Consider the following 16673-nt stretch of genomic DNA (forward strand, 5'->3'; position numbering starts at 1 on the left):
CTACATGATGGCTACATCTTGTCTAAGATAATGTCAATTTCTGTGAGAAAGTAACTTTTATTTATACCTAAAGATTTTTACAGTCGTTTCTTAACAGGCAGATACTGCCAAGAGCCAGTCCTTTTTCTCTGAGCCTCCTACATTTTGAGTGGACTGACTACCAAAACAATCAAGGATGCTTCAAGATTAAACATTGCAATGCAGCTCTGCCCTCTATATGCCATGAAGAATTTCTTGCTGGGATCAATGCAGACACAGGGAAGAGTGAATTCACAAGGGTGAATGCCTTGCCATAACTCAGTTCTGCTGATCTTTTCATTACTCTTTCTCTATGATGCTGGGGCAGCAACTCAAGTGTTCACCAAAGAGCTGCCCTTTGGTAACCAAGAGCTCTTCCCTCTGCTAGCAAAGAGAATGAAGGAATCCTCTAGTTTGAACTGGCAGGATTTGAAAGGGACCAATTGTGTTGTTAGAGTTGAATCACCAAACTATGGCCTTGTTTGCCTGCTAGGAGGACACATGTATCACAAGGAACTTCTGCCCACGGTAACAAAGCATACAACATGCTTGTGAAGTTTCTCTTCCTACAGATTCACTCTTTCGGGCATATCTCTTGCACTTGTGTCAGTATTTCCCATCTACCATTAGTGTCCTGCTGGATATCTTTGGTGGGGAAAAAAATGCCTAGATGAGTGAATCTCTAGCAGTCCAAAGAGATGTACTTATCCCTGTCTTTGCCTTGGAACAAACATACATTAAGTGCTGATTTCCATTAAATTAATTTTCCCTGAGACCTCTGTCCTACATTTGTTTGGAATTATCTAACCAGTTCAAAAGATGCTATGGGAAGCAGACAGATGCTGCTGGTAGCACAACCCTATAAGCTTTTGTTTTCTTAAGAGAACCCAGCTAAAATAAGAACTGTTCAATCAAATTGTTGCTGCCTGTGTGTTGGTCAAGTTAGGCACTCAGGAGAAAGTCTGCACCTCAAAAACCAAGGAGGCCAAATCCAGCAGACTCCTTGGGGGAACACACACTATATGAATATGTTTATATTTTAGTATTTGTAGTATTTGTTTTTGTTTCTTTGATTAATATAAATTCCCTGTCCAGGCTAGATTGTGATCAGCAGTGCTCTCAGTACAGCTTCAGCTGACTGTGTGCAAAGGAGATGAAGACACCCTTGTGGCTGAAGAGCAGGACTGAGTACAGAAGGACTGGGGTCGGTCCCACTATATTGTTGCCTTCTTTTGGGACTAGAGGGAGAAGCTAAGGCAGTGGGTATCAGGATATGGCAAGAGGGGAACCACAGAATCTCAATACCAAGTATTTCCTTCCAGGTAACCTTTATTAGCTTCCTTGTCATGTGATTCATTGCCATTTTAGAAGTTAAACATCAACTTTTAAAAAATACCAGTTAGATTGAACTGTGAACTTTTTGGATTAGGAGCAATGTTACACAAATTTTGTTCTCTCTCATGGGATACACTACGTTAATATTACATTAATAGTTTTAAAAATAATAATAAAACTATTACATTAATAGTTTTGGGTGGTCTGTACTGTACCTTATTTACTGCAACATGCTCTAGTCTTTGACAACATTTCACTCTGTTCCTTTTCAGGATGGCTGTCATCCTCTAGTGCACTCCAAGCATATGCGTTTTCCCCATAGTTGTCCAGTCTATCACTCCAATCCCATTTGAAATACATAGTGCCTTAAAGGTAATCATCTTTATACCCTAAAGATGATTCCTGTCCATAAAGGGAGTTTTTGACTAGGGATTTGTCTTTTCTTAGAGAAGACCTTGGTGGCTTGAGATCCATTTGTGGTAGGTATAGTTGTGTGGTGTGTATACTATAATTTATCAGATTTTCTATGGGCTCTGATCTATAGGACTCTGATCTATAGGAAAACCCATGATTGTGGTGGCTATAAAGGCAGATTTTATACCCCTGTTCACTTCCACTATCTTCCTCTACTGGATCTGCAGCCACATACTTTAGCCAGATTAAAATGCTGGAGTCTATGCCCAACCCCTGCCAAGTCTTGTAAAGCAGTCCTTGGATCCCAGAGATCTTCTGGCTTTATTAATTTCAAATACAGCTTCCTAAAAAGTATAAAAGACCTTTGACAATCTTTTTTTGCCAGGTTACCTTAGTGCATATCACACAATGAGTCTCCATGTATTTGAGTGTTTCATATCCAGAAGAAATCCTTGGTGAGGTACTTGCAAATCCTCAGGCTGCATCAAGTGCAGCTGTATGGCTTGAGGTCCATAGCCTCAGTACAAAGATTACCTTTGTGATGTACAAATTCCATCCAAAAAATGCATTCCCTGCAGGAAATGCAGGGGGAATGCAGGAAATGCAAAAAGGATTCCTGTCATGCCACCAGATATTTTGATAGTTGTGTGTCATCATAAGACTGCAGTATTTGTTTTCTTTAGAGATCAAAGCCATTATTTAAGTAAATTACTTTAGCAATAATCACATTCCCATGGTGGGAAGAAGAAGGATTTTCCACTGTGCTCTTGGCTTTTGCTAACATCCAGTGCAAAAACTGCTTTTCACAGGTGTGTCTAAAGAACTGCTGGATGAGTTTGTAGGAAAAGCTGAGCCTTTATATTTTACCTACAGAAGAGTGATCTTCTCTTCATATCAAGGGAGACACTAACACATTTACAAATACTGATTTGCAAAGAGAGGCAAAAATCTTCCATCCAATTCAGAAAATCCCCTCAAATTCAAATCCAAGATGTCAGTCAGGTTTATTAATCTGACCTCATTGATTGAAAGGTTTTCCCAGTTCAAGAAGGGGGATGGAGGGACATACATGAGTGCCTCAGGAATATAATTCTCTTCTTTTTCCATCCAGTTCCAACAACCTGGGGGAATTCAGGCCCTCCTTGATGTCTCATTCTGCAGAGCTTACTCTTGGGGCAGCTGGGGTGGCTGGCTGTTTTGTGGCCACTTCAAATGTAGAAGATGCATTCAACACAGTTCTTGACCAGCTAAAAATGGGAATGGGAATCTGAGATATTTGGGTCCTGGATTTATAAAGTAGTGGTGTGTCTGTCTAATTTAATGTATGTGACTACCTGCAGTGGGACTGAAACACATGTTTAGTAGGGACTGAGAGGCGCCTGGCTGAGAGACATTTTGTTTATTGCCATGCGAAGAGCAGCCTTTTCATACTGAGCATAACACTCCCTTGCATCTGAGGTTCGATTGGGTCATTTAACTTCTCTACCTCAGTTGTTTCATCTGAGAAGTCAGATTGCTAGGGCTTGCATTTTTCACAAGTAGGAGGATTAATTCATGAGTGTGCACCCTGGACTTTAGATGAGCCTACAAGTATGAAAAACTATAATTAAGATTGCTTGTCCTGCACTTATAAACACTGGCACACAGCCTTATCCTGAGCACAGCTGACTGTCTGCCACTAGAACTTAAGGCAGTGAAGGCTGAATGTGCTCAGTAGGATTGGAATCAGACTAAAAATTTACTTTTAAGACAGCCATTGAAAATCCAAAGTTTGGGAATAACCAAGAGAGACTCCAAAGGCCAGAGCAGGCAGTGATAGTGTTCCACTGATTCCAGCAGGCCTTGAAGGAAGCTTGTATCTCTCACAACTGTCTCAGATAGTTACCACTTCCTCACCATACATACTACATCTTCTGCTTCTCTCAGAAAACAGGAATCCAGCAAGTTCTTCAAGCCAGAAGAGACTATTTCAGGCATCAAGGAAAGGGAAGAAAACAGTATGTTGCTTCTATACCTAGCTATCAAAACCTACCATTCTAATTAAAAATATATAAATGCAAAAACTTGTGAAGGATTGGAACACATGCTTGTGGAACTGAGCAGTTTTTTCTCTTGGGCTGACTTTTGAGTTGGATTTGATCTCGAGATAATTAGGGAGTTGTAAAGCTGGCTTGATGGAATTGTAAGAAGTCAATATGGCAGTGGATGAAATAAATCAAGCTTTTAGAAAGAGAATAAATAATGGTTTTTTTATTTGAGGAACTCAGGAGTAGCACATCTGTTCCACCTCTAGGTGTTGGATCCACGTGGTTGTGGTGATAGGAACTGATAAATGACAGGCAATGCCCACCAACACTCTCAGTTGTTCAGATAAAAACTGCTTTGGAGGAAATGGAATCTCCATGCTAGAGTATTGCATTGTCCATTTCACGCCTTCTGCATTCCTGGAAATAAGGGAAGGAAGAGATAGATGCTGTATAGCACCTACTCTGGCTTTTAGTACAGGCATCTGGGGTACAGAGAAAGATATATGCAATGGTGAAAACTAATGCTGTGGGCTATAGCACAGGAGCAGGTGAGAGCTGCTTTACTCAGTTGCTGACAGAAGAGTAAGGCTGAGGTGAAAAGTTTGAAAGGAGGTCTGGGGTCCAACTTTGGAGAAGAGCAAAAAATTGTAGAAGATTGACATGAGAGGATGTGAGTTTTCCCTGGTAGCCAGTTTTCCATCCACATATTCAGTGTGTGTTACACATGGGAGGCATATGCTTCCCGTCTTTTGATGCAAAGCTATGCCTCCCTTCTTGCTCTGTCCTCCCAGGCACCTCAAGGCTGTTCCTCTTCTAAGGCTTTCCATCCCTTCATATGACCCTTCCAGGCTGATATTAGCCCAGCAGGCTGTGCAGCAGCCTTGTGTGTTAGGCTGCCCCAAGAAACCAGCCACAGAAGAAGAAAACACCATACTCCCCCGTGTTTGCTGAAGCAGCCCACTGCACAGCAGACCATGGCTGTTACCATGGTGCTGCATCACAAGAGTGGCTGTCTCTGGTGTCACACTCTGGCTGACACATGATACTTCTGTCTCGAGTCTTTCTCAGTTTTGGCTCCTGTCCTCTGTTGTGGGAATGAATGGTGCTTTCCTTTGTTTAGAAAATCTGCTGAGAAATTTGCCAGCTGAGTCCTTCCAGGTCTGACCGAAAGCCAATAATGATCTGTTCACACTGGCTAGGCTCACTCTGTCCCAGTGAAATGGGCTTGTCCCCATTTAACCTTCTACCTGTCATTTGTGACTGATGTGTGTTCGCTGCCTGGGCAGAGCTGGGGAGGGATGTTGATGTGCCCATCCATTTCCAGCTCTCTGCTGTCAACACCCATTTGTTTAAGCAGATTGTTTAAGCAGAGGAAGTGATCTTATTAGTACTTCTCTTCAGAGCAATGTTTTTAGCGTTTTTGACTGGAGCATTTCAGCCAGAGGCTGCTGTATGAACATGCCAGAGTTACAGCCTATAATTATATCATTCTGGGGAGGAGAGTGGGGTGTTATGCTTTATGTTTGCTCAGCTCTGAAGGCTGCTTGTTGCATGTCAGTGCAACTGACAATTGTAGCTGCAGCTGTCCTTCTCTGAGGTGCGTTTTCCAGGTGTGATAGTACTGTAAAAAGCTGCTGTCTACCCTACAAAAAAAATGCCATTGAATAAATATTTTTTTTCCCCTCATGCCTCACTGGCTTTGTATCTGATGTGCAGTCTCAGTCCTCTGAAACACCTCTAGCAGGATAAAGAAGACACTCATGAAAAAGGGAAAATTGTACAGGAGACTCAAGGGGGATATGCCAGGGTCTAAGGAAGCCAAAACCACAAACCCACCATATTTTGGCTTTAAATGTATGCTTCCCTTGATGACAGCATACCATACAGTTACAGTATTTGGCATCTCCCTTTGGAGGTTAAGACCAGAAAGATTTTTGTGAGACTGGCTAAGGTTTCCATAGAAAGAATAATGTTCTGTAGAATCACATATATATTTTTTGTTAGGAGGGTAAAAGACCACCTCGACCATTTCTCTTCTGCTTAAATTACAGTATCTCCTCACCTGTGTGTTTGAGTGCACTTTTGAACACCACTGCTGATATTTATGCAAAACATTCTTTTTTCTTGGGGCTGATAGTGTAGATGTGCTACTTTCCTTATGAATCCATCTGGTTACAAAATGCAGGCACAATGTAAGGATGGCAGAAGGAATCAGTGAGTCTAGGGCAGATGGGGCTCTCAGTGGAAGACTCCTAAAAGTAGCCATGCTTAGGCAGAGTTTTTTCACTCATTTTGAGATGGCCTTTGATAATCTGATTCAACAGATGAACATCAGGTTCAGTGCTTTGGCCTGAGAAATTACTTCCTTATATGAGTCCCTTGCTTTTCTACTAGGCACTGTATTCCCTGGGAAAGAGCTAGAAGAGAAGTGTATGCCAGATTGACTTGTGGGGCTGACGATTCTGGTGTGATGCATGCTCCGTAGTACAAGGCAGTGTGTTCTTGTTAAGCTAGGGCTGAGTTAATTTCTTCTCAGTAGCTGTTACAGGACTGTGTTTTGGATTCAGCATGACAATGGTGTTGATAACACACTCTGATGGTTTGGTACTTTGCCAAGTTGTGGTTATCCTAAGTCAAAGACTATTCTTCCCTTGTCTCATGTTCTGCCAGGAGGCAGTACGCAGATGAAAGTGGGAGGGAGCATGGCCGGGACAGGTGACCGAACTGACCAAAGGGATGCTCCGCACCACAAAACGTCATGCTCACTCTATGAAAAGGGGGGAGTTACCTGGAAGGGCGGATGGTCTGGTTTCAGGAAGGGAAGGCCTGGCTCAGACAGTGAGTGGTGAGCAACTGCATTGTATATTGCTTATTCCTTTTTTTTATTATTGTTATTATTTGGCGTTATTGTTTTATTTTATTTTCACTATTAAACTGTTCTTATCTCAAATCTCAACATACAGGCTTTATTTTGATTCTCCTCCCCATTCCACAGGGGTGAAGAGAGGAGACTGAGTGAACAGCTGCATGGTGCTTAATTTCCATCTGGGCTTAAACCATGACACAGTGAAAGAACCCTTCCCTCATATTCTCACAAGGCCAAATCTATCTTTGCCATATGGATGACATTGCAAAGAAACCAAAACGTGATTCTGTTGTTTACCCTTCATGTGGCAAGTTGGGGGAATATTAAGAGTCTTGGTGATTTGATCCCTAGAAACCTCCATCTAATGATCTAATATGGCAAAGATACAGAGAAACAACAGCGAGCTCCTGGTGACTCCAGCCAGGGAACTGGCTGAAATTTCCTTTTCCCTGCCTCTGCTGTTGGTGTTCCTTTTTCTGGGGTATCCTGAGTTCCTAGACCCAGCCTCTTGCTTGCCTGTCAGGAGCAGGATGGCAGGCTTTCCCCCATCCAGAGAGAAGGCTAGGTTGTACCCTTAGTGTAGGGGAGCAGTAGGAGCAGGACTTGGTAGGGCTTAGTAGCCCAGGAACAAATGGCTATTTCTCTGTCACGTTTGGAGATGCTTGGGAAGAACATGGCCAACGTCAATCTGGCTAGAGCCATGGTCTTCACTCTGGCAAACTTTTAGTAGGGCCCCTAGGTTACACCAAGATTGCTGCATTGGGCTGCCATTTCTGGAGGGAGTTGGAAAAGAAAATATTTAATGACCTGTCTCAGCTGTGGGCTCATCAGCTCCACACAAACATCCAGGACCTGTGGGTGTTTGTTGGGGAGGGGATGGCAGCCTGTTCAGAAGGTTGTACCCACTATCTATAGGGGCTGATTTCAGGACTCTGCAGCCCTTCCTAAAGGGAAGGACAAAGTGACAGATTTGCTAGATGTGGGGAAGAGTAAGGGCTAAGATTAAGAGACGACATGACAGCAGAGACCCACAAGGTAAGCAAGAACCTTCCAAAGCAGGGATATTCAGCAGGATTTTCTCTGTTCTTCAGTTTGAATTGGGCTAATAAGGAGATTTCTAAAGACTCATTCAGCAGGGGAGGTACTAGTGCTGTGAAGTCCCCTGTTTTGGAAATAAATATAAAATTGGAGATCCCCACACTATGATGGATAGAATAACAAATTTGAGATTTCCCATCAAATGGTATAATTTTGGCCAGTTACAGAGCTACCTGGGCAGGGAGTGTTGCTCATTTGCTTTCCTCCCAATTAACATGTCAGATGGAGGAGGGAGTGATGTGAAATGTCTGGGTGGTTTCCTGGCCAGAGCAAGACTCTAGGGAATTGTCCAGGACAAGAGTCAGTTAACCCATGAAAGGGAAGTTTCCAGGAACTCTGAGTATGAGGCCAAACAAACCTGACAACCTGTGAGGAAAGAGCTGAGTGAAGAATGGTAATATTGTCATAGTTTGCAGCATACACCTTCTCACAGTGAATCTGGCTAACTAGCCAGTATGTTCACTGGCCCATTCCATGCTGTAGCTGTCACTGTGAGCCTTACTATAATGATTTATACCTGACTCTTTTAAAGAAATAATAGGAAAGTTACCATCTTTACACATGCCCAGTTTTTCTTGCACTCTTCACCTCACATCCAAGTTTGCTGTTCCCCTTGTGTTGCTGCAGCTTCTTTTCTGACCTTAATTCAATAAAAATTGGTTGTGATGGCGACTGTGTTTTTCTGAGTAAAATGGAAAAAAAAAATGTTTTCCCAGCTGTGTCCAGAAAATCCAGACGCATAAGGAAAATCCAATAAATGATTAACTCAGTCTTTCCATTTGTAGATAGTGGTGTTTCTGGATAGGCTTTTTAAATGATACTATTTTTTATAGCCTTCTTCTCCCTCAAGACAAAAGAGTCTCTTTGATTTGAAATGCAATGTCCTGAGAAATTTTCTGGTGAGTACTTGGCTTACTTGTGGTTTTCTGCCCTTTGAATAAGGAAAGATTATTTGGAAGTGAGTTTCCTGTACTACTTCCCTGTGAGGGGAGAATAATGAGCAAGATAGCAACTTTATTGGCAAAAAATTACAGAGTTTATGCATTGGTTACTCTTTGCAGAATGCTGATTTTAATACACTCCTTTTTTATTATTCCCTCTTATTTTTCTTTCTTTGTTATGGGGTAGTATAGTGAGGAATGGTATTTTCAGCTGTGAATTTTTGACCCAGACAATTAAGTTTGTCTTAGAAAGTGGTGGGAAGAGACTGGTGCCATCTGGCTGGAACAGGCACTGACACAGCAATGCTCAATCCATGCATCCACCTAAGTGCTGCTCTGCTGATGAGAGAAAGTACCCTAGGACCCCTGTGTTGTGACCAGACGCAGGTTTGACCCATGTGTTATAGTCAGAAAAACAGGTTTGGTTTGCTGCCCTGGTCTCACTCTGGTGCTCAAATGTGGGCTTGCTTGACAAGCACACTTTGGCAGCCCTTAACACTGCCAGTCTTACCTATTTTCCTGTTTTTTGACCTCCTGTTTTCTACTCAAGACTCTTTGCAAACAAGCAGTCCACTAGCTGTCCCTCGTGGTGCTTTTCATGCTTCTGTCTGCTGCAGCCACCAGCTTCTGAGACTGTCTTCCATTACCTGTGCTCTGCTCAACCTCAGCCCAGCACCCATGCATGTCACCCACCCTGTGTTGGCTCCCTGCTCCCCATCACTGCCTGTGGCTGGGGAATTCAGAGCACCTTAGCCTCTGCACAGGCTGGACTTGACTGTTTGCCACCTTCTAAGTTTTTTGGGTTTTTTTAAAATTTCTATTTGGGTTGTGTAAAAGTACCTGCTGTATGCTCACAACTAAATTCTTTAACAATTAAGAGTGCTCTCTAACTGTGGTATGTAGCTCATAACTACTTAGCAAGTTGCCAGGCTTTGTATCAGCTTTTTGTGACTTTTATTTTTTTTTAATATAAATACCTGGAAATTTATATCAAGCATTTGGACAAAAATACAGATTTCCTTCATATATGTACTAACCCTACCAAATTTCTCTGCTGATTGCCTGTTCACAGAAATGTTTTAGGATTTAATATGCCCCCTCTGCAGAAAACAATGACCAGTGGTGTAAGAAACACACATTTGTGCCAATTTCAGGACTCCATCACCCTCCTTTGCAGAGAAGCTAACCAAGATCTAGATGCACACATAGTAGAGGCTTGCAGGACCATCCTGCTGCAGGCTGGCAAATGTTGTCCTTTCCCAATCCTTCGGCACAGAGCTGCCTTCCTGGAAGCCTAAATGTCTGGGTGACTCAGACTAGATGCCTGGATCAGAGAGAATTTTTTTTTTCTCAACACAAATAGAGGGGGAAAAGCTCCAAACTGGAGCGTAGTGGCAGCGTCAGCCTCCTAGGTGCCCAGGGCAGGGGGATGTGCCTTGCAAGGGACATCACCAGCCCCTCAATCCCGCCCTTCTTTTGCTCCCAGCTGCCTCTTGGCCTGCAATTGCATGACCTCAGCCTGTCAGGGAAGAGGCAGGCAGAGTGCATCAACTCCCCAGAGGTTCAGGCACTGGGTGGTTTCTTTTTCCGCTGCATTAGCCATCTCAGACATAGCACAGATGGGGAATCAACAGCCTGTGCCCCCACACCAGCTCCTGAGGCCCCCAGGGTGTCTGACAGATGGGACAAAACCCTGGTGGGGCCAAAACGCATTTGGCATCACATCTGAGGCTGGGGGAGAGGGGTGAAGCCCTTCAGCACATCACCCTCCCCTGCCAGCGCAATTCAGCCACAGACGATGGGTATGGAGGAGCTGTACCACAAGGACCTCTTCAGGACCTGTGCCAGCAGTTTGAGAGGCTAGAAAGACATGTTTTCACCCACCTGTCCCCAGAGGACAGAAACTGCTGTACTGGAGTGCTGCTGAGCATCGCAGGGGCCAGGTCCTGTGCTGCTCCTGGGATGGATGGTTAAAGACAGCCCGTGGTGCTGGGGAGCAGGCGGGAGGCTTAGGATGGGGAGAGGGAAAGTTGTAGGGAAAGAGCAGAATGCCTTCTGGAATACAGTGTACACCAATGGCACCCAGATGACAGAGGTGGTGCAGTCTGCTGCTGGGTGATGCGAGTGTAAAGCAGGAGCACTACTGTTTGGGTAAACGTGGAGCTGGAGTGGTGAGAAATAGTGGGTTCAGTCTAGGAGAAGCAGTGTGAACTCTGCATGCCACAGCCCTGTTGGGAAGAGCATGGGGATGTGCTGCTGAACAGAGCCCCCAGACAAGTTGGAGGAGCCCAGAGATGGTGCTGCTACCTGTCTTATTGCCAGACAGGGAAAGTTTTAGGCCAGGGTGCTTCAAGCATTATTAGTCATACTTTCATCCTGCTGGAAATGGATTTTTTTCCCCATGGGACTGAAGAAAAACTGAGATGGCCCAGTGCTGGCAGGGAGAGTGGCTCTGGCACCAAGCTGTGAAGCCAGTGGGGAACAAGGCAGGGCTATGTTGTCTCCTAAGCCACAGAGCTGCTGCTCTGTCTGAGTGTGGTACACTTATGACAGTAACTTCATGGTGATGCACTTCTACCACCAACACCAACTGTCCAAAGCCTTTCAGAAGAGCACACCATTAGAGAACAACTTTGCCTACCAGCTAACATGCAAGTGTTTTTTGCCTATGCTTGGAATGAAGCAAACATACAGCGTCTTCCTGGTGCTGAGAGATTTTTCCAGAAAGCCTGTCCTCAAGTTTGATTGGTTAAAACCGAAGTTGTTTTCAGCTGCCTTTGAACAAAACACAGACACACTAAACTTACAGAAACTGACATCCTTCTTTATGCCAGCTACTTGTGCAGTTAACTCCTCTAACTGGGGTAATGAGATTTGGGGGTATTTTCTAAAGCACAGCTTTTGACAGGAAAACCCCACTTTTACTTGAAAGAACAAGGCTCTGAGGTTCTAGTTAGACAAATTCTAATCACGCGGCTGAGCGCTCTAAAACCTGACGATGCAAGAGAGCTTTCAGCAAACTATGAAAAAAACAAAAGTGGAAAATCAGTTTCGAGTGTTCAGATGGGGTTACTCTGGAGACATCTGTGCTCTTCTGCTTTCTGAAGTCGGTCTGCGAGGAGAAGCCCCAGGGCTGGAAAAGGCTTCTGCTTTTTTTTTTTTTTTGCTTTTTTTTTGCTTTTTTTTTTCCCCCAACAACTGCGATCCGCACTGAGGGGATTTAAGAGCAGAGTACGGCATGTCCCAGCCCCCGCGGGCTTTGGACGTGTTCCTGCCCAACACCGCTGCTGCACGCGGTCTAGGTTGTGCTTTTCACTCTATTGCTTTGCTAATCCTGATATAATTCCCCCCGCTTTTTTTTTTTTTTTTTTTTTTTTTAAATCTTTTCAAGGAGCACGTGGTGTACTCCCCTCCCCTCCCCTTCATCGCGCCGACCCCCGCCCCCCTCTCCCCTGCCCTCCCCTCCCGGGCCGCCGCCCCGCCCCGCCGGGCCCGGCCCGGCCCCGCCGCCCGGCCCGCGCCGCTCCGCGCCCACCGCGCTGGGGCCGCCGCGCTGCCCGGCTCCGCTGCGGGCCGGGGGGCACCACGGCCCGGCCCGGCACGGCACAGCCCCGCTCGGCGCGGCCCGGCGGGAGGGCGGCTGCGATCCGCCGCGGCCGGCGATGGGAGATGGAGGGAGCCGGCGGTGCGGTAAGGGACGGCGTGTGCCCGTGCGGGTGCAGGGGCTGCGCTCAGCCGGAGGCACTTTTTCCCATTTACTTTTGATTTTGTTTCTTTTTCCCTTTTCCTCGCCCTTTATTTTTTCTTCTATTTACTTTTTGTTACCCTTTCTCTCTTCCTTCTTCCTTTATCCCCTTTCCTCTTTCCTTTTATTGTTTTCCTTTTCTCCTCTTAATTTCTTTTTCTTTTTTTTAAAATTCTTTTCACGGGTGCCTTAAGGGAAAAAGCTCGGAGCCCGCTTCTGTGCTCGTAACTGCTAGATCCCGAGAGACGCCAGCTGCAGCAGGGAAGCTGCACTCAGGGCTGGGACCGCGAGCCTGCATATGGTGCAGTTCATTTTGCTTGTGTCTCCAAGTAACTTGTTTGTGTAACACATCAGCACTGTTTCTGCACTGACAAGCTCTCTTAACCTAGCTAAATTCTTGAATTAAACAGGACTTTGTCATAAAAGCCAGTGTTTGGCTGAGTAGTAGCATTGCACTTTCAGGGCAAGAGTGGTGTTGAGATGATTTCACCAAAAGTGTGAAACTGTAGAATATTCAACTAAACAAGCATGCTCTTCTCCAATTGAGGTGCTGTCTTCATCCTTGCTCCCGGGAACTGGAGCTATGTTTCTCAATGAGAACATAAGCATACAGTTGTAATGAGTTTGAACTTCACATAAACCTACTGAAGTTGCTAACTCCCATATAGGTGACTATTTCCATGCTATAAACATCAATTACCTGGCTCCCACAGGGTCCAGTTAGTATACTGTCAGGCAAAGACATATATATGTGTTTGAAGTGATTTGGGTGTGTAATAGGCAACTGCAAGAACTATTAGTTTTGTAGCTTCAGTCACACTTTAATTCTGTCTGTGCATAGGGGCATTAACACAGACAGTCAAATGCAGTATTTGTAATGATACTGGAGGTTGTGCACCCAGTGTTTGAAACAATTGTAATAGAACACTGAGAGTCATCCAAGCCTTTCTGGTTTAGCTACTAGAAAGAAGCCTCTTTCTACTCCAAATGCTTTTTCATCGGTCATATCCTTAGTTGATGTGTTTCAGCAGATGTTACCAGTTTAATGCTCTCAGTGAATCTGTCCTAGCTCTATTGATTTACACAGGGAGTCGGTTTTGGGGCATGTTTTTGGTGGGGGAGAGGTGAGGTTAACCATGTAGGAGACCCTGTGTGAATGATTCCATTCCATTAGAGCCCATTCACTTGGTTCTTCGGGGAGTGTAAGAACATCCTTTGTGGAACTGGTGATGTTAAAAAAAAAATCCAAGAAATTTACATGCTGCTGTTTTCAAAACTTGAAACAAGTTTTGAAACAAAAAAACTAGGACTTCTTAATGCACACAGAAAATTTTTGCGCAGCTGCTCTGTGCAAAAGTGGTTCTCTTGTGCTGTTTGTGCCTAAGTAGATTGTTTGGTTTACTATTTCCAGTTTCCAGTTTATCTCTGTGCCATCAAAGTGAGAAGGAAAAGAGCAGTGAAGATCTTCATGAATGTGCTAGCAGCTTTTTTTTTTCAGCAAACCCTTCTTTACTGTTGTCAAGGTGCGTAGCTGAAAGACGTGGATGTTGTTCAGAGTACTTCCCCTCCCTGCCTCCACACCAACACAGTCCTTTCTATTCTTGCCCATCACACCAGGGAAGTCTGGCAATTGATTTTGCAGCTTTGATATAAAAGATGGTTTGGGGTTTGATTCCTGTGGGCTGAAGAGGCAGGCTCTCTGCGGGAGAGCCATGAAGCATCTCTGCAGGCACTTGTCTCCATGTGTGTGCTCTTAGACAAGTGATGGAAGATTCAGTGTTAAGGCAGCACACCACCAAGTTGTATACCACACAAGGCCACCAGTGCTAAGTAAGGGTTCTTGGGCCGTGGCTGATAAACTGTCTTTGTGCATGCACAGTAGCTGATTGCTTGAAACCTGCTTCATGGAGAGACAGGCTGGCACACCTGCTGAAGGGCTAGAGTGATTTTTCTCAGGCATGTGTTTCTCTTTGGAGAACCTCTGTTTGCTTGCAGGTGTCTTCAGAGAGAGCAGGATGTTGGGGTACTTCAGGGTGCCGATTCAAAGGTAATTTAGATGTAGCACAATGTAGTGGCCTAGTGAAAGGAGCCCAAGAAAGGGAGGGAGGGGGGTAGTGTCTGCAGAGTAAGATTAGGTGGGTGATTCCCCAGGGTACTGGGGAGCCATCTGTCAAGGTGCTTTTCTTCAGCTGAGGCTGGACAAACCTGTGAACTGCTGCCAAAACTCAAAGATTGGGGCTTGTCAGAGTATCCCGCTCCACCTCTTTGTTGTGAGTGCTGAGGATCTCCAGGGTGCAGCAGCTGTTAGAGTTATTTGGTGTGAGTCTTGCTGAGCTCACCCAGCAAAGGTGGGAGTAATGTTCCTAGGATCAGCAGGGACACATGCCACCCACTATCCTTGAAGGGACATTCCCTTGCAAATGGTCCCTGATGGAGAGCTGGCTTCTTGTGGAGCAGGGATTTCTCGATGTGCCTGTCCCATCCAGACCTTATCTGGGTGGTTCATTGCATCCTGGTTGTAAAATTGCATGTGGCTCCTTCCCTCTGGAAGTTTGGCTGAGAAGGGGATGTGTGCTAGGAAGCTTCTCTGGACAGTCACCGTACAGCAAAGTGGGTCTTCAGATAGACAAATTTAGGTCGTGTGCAATTTGTGTCCTAAACTTCTGGATATCTTTCTAAATGGATTGATGGCCTCCAAACCCCATGATTACAGAGACTATTTCCAGTCATCATTTGTTTGTAGTGATGTGAAATTGGGGGGCAGGGGTGTGTTTGTGTTAGAAATAATTTTCTTCCGTTAGATGAAAAAGCTGTTTGAGACCAGCTCAAAGTGTGTGTCTGACACTTTCATTCTGGATGTAAGTGTTCCATTCCTCTCAGGAGTAGCACTACTTGAAGTATCCTTCTGCAGTAGGTTTCCAGATACTTCCTCTTGAGTGCAGCTCCTCCGTGCTCTGAGATGTTTCTTGCTGTTTTGCCAGCTTCTGTTGGAGACCACAGACTCCTATGATGCTAATGCATCCAAACATTTATTCTCTGCATTACAGAACTGAGTAAGGCAGGTTTGTGGATGGTGCTTAAAAGCAGGGTGGGGTGAGAGCTAGCCCTCTGGGTGCGGGGTAGGTTGCTACAGGGTTGAATCAGGAGTCAGAGGAGCTCTGGTATTACCTAGCCCTTGAAGCTTGAATGGCTCCTGAATTGACTGTACTTCCTGGATGCTGTTAGTAAAAAAACCTGTTTGGGCACAGGATCAGGCAGTCCATCAGAGTGTGAGCACTGCATTTCCACCTCACTGAGTACCTCAGCCACCAGTGATGGCTGTGGGAAGTGTGTGGCATTTGCTGTTGCTTCCTTTGCTAACTGCACAAAAATATTTTCAGTGTTGCAAGTGCTGGAGTAAACTAAAGGAAACTAGGCTGGAGCTGGCTTCTGAGGACGGCCTGCAAGGGCAGAAACACACTGGTCACTGCCACGTGTGCCAAGAACATCACGGTCATAGCCACAGCAACATCTTGCTGCCTGGTGGAGGGACTGTCTTACACAGGAGCAGAAGCTCATGATGATCATGATGAGTCCTTTCCAACTCAGTGTATTTTATGATTCTATGACTGAAAAGAGGCCCTTGTTTTGAAACTGTGATACTGTAGTGTGGGAGCAGTAAGAAAACAACCTAAATGACACAGATTACATAATACAAGCCTCCCTTTTTGCAGAAGCAATGAATGGGGCTTGCTTTCTCTTCTTGGCATGAAATGGCACAGTGGAAGAGGTAGCTTAAAGTGTACTTATGATGTTTTTACAGCAGTTTTCAAATGGGAAGTGTCATTTGAGTAATAACTGCATCTTCCAGGCTGAATGAATGCCAAGTGTGATGGCAAGATGCACTTAGGCCTGGGAAATGTCCTCATGTCAGTGCTAACAGAAGAATGCTTACCAGGGAAGCCCTGTTCTCAAGAGGAAACAAATTCTAGTACCACCAAGTTCTGGTTGTCATCAGCTGTCTTGTCTGTGGACTTGCTGTGACTTAATGAGGAAAAAAGGAGAGGTATTGACTTCCTCACCAGTGGGACATAAGTGCCAGCTGGCCTGTGTTGTGCAGCTTGTGGGGGATGAAACATCTTTGATGTCTTCTGCCTTCCTGCCACAGCTGAAACAGCCTGTTGACTTCTGACTGCTTGTGGGGCCATAGCTGCCTGACAATGCTGCAGTCCTTAAGGTGCACTTTCTTA

General features: G+C 45.0%; 1 protein-coding gene across 2 annotated transcripts in view; it reads left to right on the forward strand.

Moving 5' to 3' along the window:
- The first annotated feature begins 6515 nt into the window (after positions 1-6515).
- Positions 6516-16673, forward strand: part of PSD3 (pleckstrin and Sec7 domain containing 3) — a 121355-nt gene continuing 111197 nt past the window's right edge. The window contains exons 1-2 of one of the 2 annotated variants that reach the window (XM_015652479.2): positions 6516-7695; positions 8592-8657. In XM_015652479.2, coding sequence (XP_015507965.1) covers positions 7675-7695; positions 8592-8657 — 87 coding nt within the window. In that variant the 5' untranslated portion in view covers positions 6516-7674. Of the gene's footprint in view, positions 7696-8591; positions 8658-12291; positions 12390-16673 lie in introns of those variants that run through there. The other variant, XM_015652480.3, reaches the window with a different exon arrangement.

The sequence above is a fragment of the Parus major genome, chromosome Z, assembly GCF_001522545.3.
Source record: "Parus major isolate Abel chromosome Z, Parus_major1.1, whole genome shotgun sequence".
NCBI classification, from domain to species: Eukaryota; Metazoa; Chordata; class Aves; order Passeriformes; family Paridae; genus Parus; species Parus major.